This window comes from Maylandia zebra, linkage group LG2 (genome assembly GCF_041146795.1).
Source record: "Maylandia zebra isolate NMK-2024a linkage group LG2, Mzebra_GT3a, whole genome shotgun sequence".
Taxonomy (NCBI): domain Eukaryota; kingdom Metazoa; phylum Chordata; class Actinopteri; order Cichliformes; family Cichlidae; genus Maylandia; species Maylandia zebra.
The window spans coordinates 17,265,870-17,271,869 of NC_135168.1; the positions used below are offsets into that span (position 1 = coordinate 17,265,870).

Here is a 6,000-nt window from a genome sequence, read left to right on the forward strand (position 1 = left end):
CCCCTTTCACTTTCAGTTTGCACTATCGTGTGCAGGGACAAAAACCTTCATCCTACTCATTTTTTGTTTTAGTTTTGGCATTTGTTTTGTGTAAAAATGCAGTCAGGAAGTTGAATTATTGAATTAGCTTGCTGTATTTAACAAAGAGAGGATTCTCCTGCAGTGAGTAGTGTTACGCAATGTCTTTGTTCATCTGCAAATCCTGTTTGGACAACTAGAGAGAACTCGCAGCGGTGGGATTCTACCAGATATTTTTAGATTTGTTCATCATTTTATCCTTGTATTCCTTGTGTGCATCCTTCCGTCTTTTTGTGTTTTCTGCTATTAATTTATCCCTTTCTCCTCATTTTCTCCCTCACTCCTAAACATTCACCCCCTCCTTCTTCTACCAAACCAATCCTCATCTCTTCATTTACTGACTCACCTCTCTTTGTTGTTATTATTCATAAATAATTTGTCCATCTTTCTGCATCTCATTTTCTTTTTCCCTTTCACTCCTCTCCCCCGACCCCAGGCCATCTACTATGAGATAGGCTTCCTAGTTTGTGCAGCAGTGGGCCTGCTCTTTACCATTCTGATGCCAATAGCCGGGCTCTTCTTCTGCATGTGCCGCTGCTGTGACAACTGTGGTGGTGAGATGCACCAACGCCAGAGGAAGAATGCAGACTGCCGGCGTGGCCTCCTGGGAACGCTGCTCTTCTCCACCTCACTGGTCATCACGTGAGTATGACACATGCAGAAATGACACACATAAGTGAAATATTCAGAAATCGGTTTGCAAGCAGACGTGCACATTCTGCATGCAGACATGCATGTATGCATACACTGGGGTTATAAACAAGATGCATGTCTGTCTCTTACGGCGATACTCTCATGCACATGTGTACACATGTTAGTAACACACACACACACACACACACACACACACACACACACACACACACACACACACACACACACAGAGTCATCAGTTTTCCTCCTCCCCCATGCTGTTTGCTATATATAGTTGAGTCCTACTGTAGATTGCATGTGGCAGCACCCTTCATTCTTTTATTCATTCAAAGCTCTGGTCACTATAACCTTCTGGGGATCCAGACTGAAAGCTTTCATTTACTCTTGTGGCAATGTCTCAGTGCACATCTAAAATACTACAAATCGAAGATAAAGCCGCAATATGCTTTGGAATTTGACCGCAATAATTCTGGTAAACACTTCTGACCTTTTGACAATACACACAATTTCACCTAGACCTGTACTCCTTGGTATTCATTGTAATGAATATAATACCGTTAAACTTTTTTCACATTACTGCACAGTCGTCATTGTTTGTCTTTTATATGCACATTTTAAGCAGTGGCTTTCTCGAATAGGACTGCGGTGAGTTTAAAAGCAGACTTAATTTTCAAGATTTCAGTTCAAAAATATATTTTGTTTTCCTTTCCCCATTGTTCACTTGCTTTGACCAGATCATTTTAAAAAACAAAAACAAAAATCTGTGGGCCTTTTTGCCCACAGATTCTGCATATTCACACACAGAAACACATCTGTTTCTCTAAAGTCTGACTCTTTTTGCTGTGGTGTGATAGAAAAGTTTTATATAAGAAGTGTATAGAAAAGGTAGCTATGGGCTAAAGTCAAACTCTTGGTAAACATGAGTTAGTTTGCTGCTTTAAAAGTGTGCCAAGTTTGTCTTGATGCATTCTCAATTATCCAGGAGATGTGCCAAGTTTGATAATGTTAGATTGGATTTGTTAGCTCAGCTTTAACGAATGCAAGTGATAAAGCTTTAAGATGCTATATGAGTTCTTTCACTTTTTCGAAGTTTAAAGTGTTAGTTTTTCATTTGGAATGAGCTGTTCTCTTTAGCGGCACTTTCCCTTTTTTCCCCGTAACCAAACTGACCAATCGGCCTCAGATATACTGTCTAGCCGTTTCTTTGACAGTCTCATTAGCTTCAACTGCAACGTGACGTGCAAATCTCTGGAAATGGAACTGCACATTACTGCAATGCTGATCGCAACTGGGATTGTTCTGCTTGTTATGCCACATAAGCATGCATGTCAGTTTAAACACATGTTTTTACAAATAGATGATAGGATGTGAGTGTATCTGGCTGCTTTATCGTGCTAATACTAATCTGGCAGCCAGTAATCTGCCAGTGTAGCTATCTGCTGTTGTTTCCCAGGTTTTTTTTTTTTTTTTTTTTTTTTTTACTTACACCCGAAGTACATGCAGGACAGTAACCTCGTTGTAAGCTAGCATTTTCTATGTGTATTAAGAGCATAATTCTGACATGAAAATCGTGTTAGATAAAGTGGGACATTCAATTAAGTCTATAAGTATTCCAATATACAAAGTACCCTGTTTTTCAGAGGCTAAAAAAATAACTAGACAAGCTAGTATAACTTTAAATGTGGGGATTGTTTTTAATATTTGGATGAAAATCATTTTCAGTCAGTGACTGATGGACATCACCAATCACTACTGATTATAATGTAACCAGGCACATATTTGGCAAAAATATAGATTTCCATCCATCCATTTTCTTCCGCTTATCTAATCCAGGAGAGCTGGAGCCTGTCCATAGGGCGAGAGGCAGGATACACACTGGACAGGTCAGCAATCTCTTCCTGGGTTAACACAGAGACGGACAACAATTCATGCTCTCATTCAGACATATGGCATGAGGGGAATACAAAGTCTTTTCAGCTGCCTTCAGTTGAAAATGGATGAAATAAAGCTTTACATTCACCCTGTACTTCTTCTTTATGAGCCCATCAGACTGTCCTGTAACTTGATGAGTCTCATCTGTCAGAAAATGGACCACAAGAAACCTAATCTTCCTTCCATTCTGGTTTACAGTCTCAGCAGCACAAGAAGCATAGCCACTGGGGATATAGCAACACTACAAAAGATGTGGGAAAACAACAGTTGAGCTAGACTGAAGGCATCCAGGAGTGTACTTAGTTTGATGTTCCTCGACTTTCAGTCTTCATTGGAACAGAGCCTAGTTATATGAAATTCCCCAGCAACATCCCAGCAGCACAGACAGAAGAGTCTGAGAGCATCCTCACAGCTCTTATTAAATCTCCCGAGCTACCAGGCAGAGATGCAGCAGAGGCTCTAATGAAGCAATTACAGGCTTGAGAGGGATGAGTTCCAAGCCCAGGCCAAGACTGCTTTTTACTGCCACTAAAAAGCTGACAGCCAGGCACAGAAAAGTGGCGGGGGTGACATTTATTTTCCAAGAAGTGTTAAAATCGGATTAAGAGAGGGGAAAGACTCCCAGGTAAGGGTGAGAACATCGAAATGACCACAAATGAGATATAAACACAGCTAAATGATGGCTACAGAACCTGGGCATCACCTTCTGTTGCACTGTGAGATAATATAGTGCAAGTAACTCTTTATTATGCATTATGTCAACTCATATTTGATGCTAAGAATTCATTGTAGGGAAGTTTTCGCAGCACTTTCCAGTCATCCCTTCATATCTAAGTAGTATAGACAGAGATGTAATCTCTTACTACCTTGCTTTGCTGTCAGTTAACTCAGCAAGGTTTTAATCTCTCAATATACAAGATCTTATGAAGGATTGTGTCTTTATTTATAAAAACCGAGTGATGCAAAGTGGATTTCAGTGTCGGGATGGCTACCAAGCTGCTGTTACTGGAGATACACCCAAGCACACAGATAACATTGTCACAATCCAGCCTGCCATATAGGCTTAAGGGCTTATCAACTCTGCCAGAAATGTCAAACAAGCCTTTGACTGTTGCCTGAAGACACTACACTTTCCTGAGTTTAGATAACATGCCCTTACTGAAAAGGTAAATCCCATACCCTTATCCTAATTACAGAGTGGAAAGCAGTCATAGTTGCCTCTAAATAATGGCCATGCCAAATGTGAAGGCAACCTGAATTAAGAAATAAAAACAGAATGGTAAAAAAGTGAGTCAGGAGAATTTGGTATCAGTCAGATTTTTGCTATTGTACACCACCTGCCTAAACACAGAAGGGTGTCCTGTGGTGTTTCGCACTGGGACGTTGGCAGCTGATTATTTCGGTCCTGTAGGTTGTGCAGTGGGGCCTCTGCAGTCAGGTCAAGTCACTGTTATTTATCTAGCACATGTAAAAACAACAGGAGTTGCCCTGAGGTGCTTTCCAGCTGAGGAAAACATATTAACAGTTCAAGTCCCTAAAAATATAAATACAAAGCCCACATAAACAGAAACATGAATACACTGAAAAGCAAAGCAAAAATGTAATAATCATAATATAAAAAAATCTATCAAAAATCAATAAAATAAAAACCTCAGAGTAAAATTATACAAAAGAATACATTTAAAAGAAACAACAGTCATCTAAGGGAGCAAAAAGGAAACATTGACAGGTGGCTGACAAAAGGCAGGCGCCTCAAATTTTACCTGGCTAGATCACTATGGCAACCTGTAGACATGCAAAGCTAGTTATGGTTTTGGGTTTAAAACCAGCTACAAGTGCTATATTTTAACTTGTAATTGTGATTGATGTGCAATATATACATACACCAGTGTCTCCATGAGGTGTTCCTTGTTGGAACATTGTTCACTTGCAGAACACAGGTTCCACAAGATGCCAAAAACATTAATAGGAATCGGAATAATTTTGGCATTTTGCAGTTGCTGGAAATTTGTTCCCTGCCAATCCATGAACTGAATGTGCTGTTTCACCACTTCTCAGAAGTGCTCTATTAGAGAGAGACCTGGTGTCTGTGGAGGCCGTTTGTGGAGGGCAGCGATGGTTGTATGGGGAAAATCCCAGTAGATCAGCAGCTTGTGAAAAAAACAGACCTGGCCATCTGGCGCCAACAAACATGCCACATTCAGAGTCACGCAAATAATCTTTCTTCCCATTCCCTACTCAGTTCAATCTTCAGTATGAACCTCATCATGTGTACATCTAAATGTTTTGGCTTACTTTCCTATGATTATCTGATAGGGGTTAACAAGCAGTTTACCAGTTTTACCCGGTGAAGTGTGTGGTGAAGACTTCCTCCTGAATGAGCGAATTGTATATATGTAGCCAAGGTTTCTGGCGTATGTGCGACAGACTGAGCATTCCTGGATCCACTGTGGCAAATAAAGGAGGCAAAAAAAGCAAAACAAATAAAGCAAATCGGTGAACCAGGTAGAAATGGGAAGAAAAAAATCTGTAACAAGAAAGCTAATGAGAAAATTTCCCTCTTATATCATCCTCCTACTGTGAAGGTGGTAGGGTCAAATCCCAGAGGAGCTGCCAATGAGCTGCAGTTGTAAACGTGAATGAGTAATGTTCACTGGGTTAGAGTAGCGCTGTAGGGCTATGGGGTTTGATTCACACGGATGCCAGTCATGCTGAAAATGCATGCACTTCTGCTCCGGCTACAAATGTACTGCCCAAGTAAAAGCAGGCAGGATTGTTGTCATTGTGTGCTAAACTCTGCCAAACACAAAGCAGATGTTCATCACTGACTTTTAATGTTGTATCTTACAGGCAGAGACACTGGATTGGCTTTGTGGGAACAAACATGATGAGAATGATTAATTACATTTGTGGACATACTCATAATTTAATCAGAAACATATTACAGCAATTTGCCAATTAGTGGAGCTGAACTATTAACACATTCACCAGGTTAATTTAGGTGAAGGAATATTGAAATCTAATTAAGCATAAAATGATGTATTAAACAGGCCTTGAGAAATTGATAATTACTGTGGCGTGTAAGCACGTTAAACTGATTTCTCATAGGGCTTTAAATTTGGGTACATAGCAGGAAAAGACACAAGCAAAGCAAACAAAAGAAACATGGAAAACTCACAGTGAGTAAGTTAGAATCCAACTCAGTTTACAGTGAGATTAAACCTTTAGAAATAATGAATATGCATTAATACCTTTCACACAGATATTATGTTTGATCATTCAGGTTTTTGTCCATCTGTCCAAAAAAATTCTACCTGGCCAAGTTTTGGGAAACTT

At 39.9% G+C, this 6,000-nt stretch overlaps 1 protein-coding gene across 17 annotated transcripts in view; it reads left to right on the plus strand.

The window, feature by feature from the left end:
* The window catches only part of prom1a (prominin 1a), a 94,890-nt gene that overhangs the window by 42,633 nt on the left and 46,257 nt on the right, over nucleotides 1-6,000 (plus strand). For all 17 annotated transcript variants that reach the window (XM_023152764.3, XM_004553660.3, XM_076889618.1 and 14 more), the window contains one exon: nucleotides 515-720. In XM_023152764.3, the coding sequence (XP_023008532.1) occupies nucleotides 515-720 (206 nt within the window). The remainder of the gene's footprint in view (nucleotides 1-514; nucleotides 721-6,000) is intronic.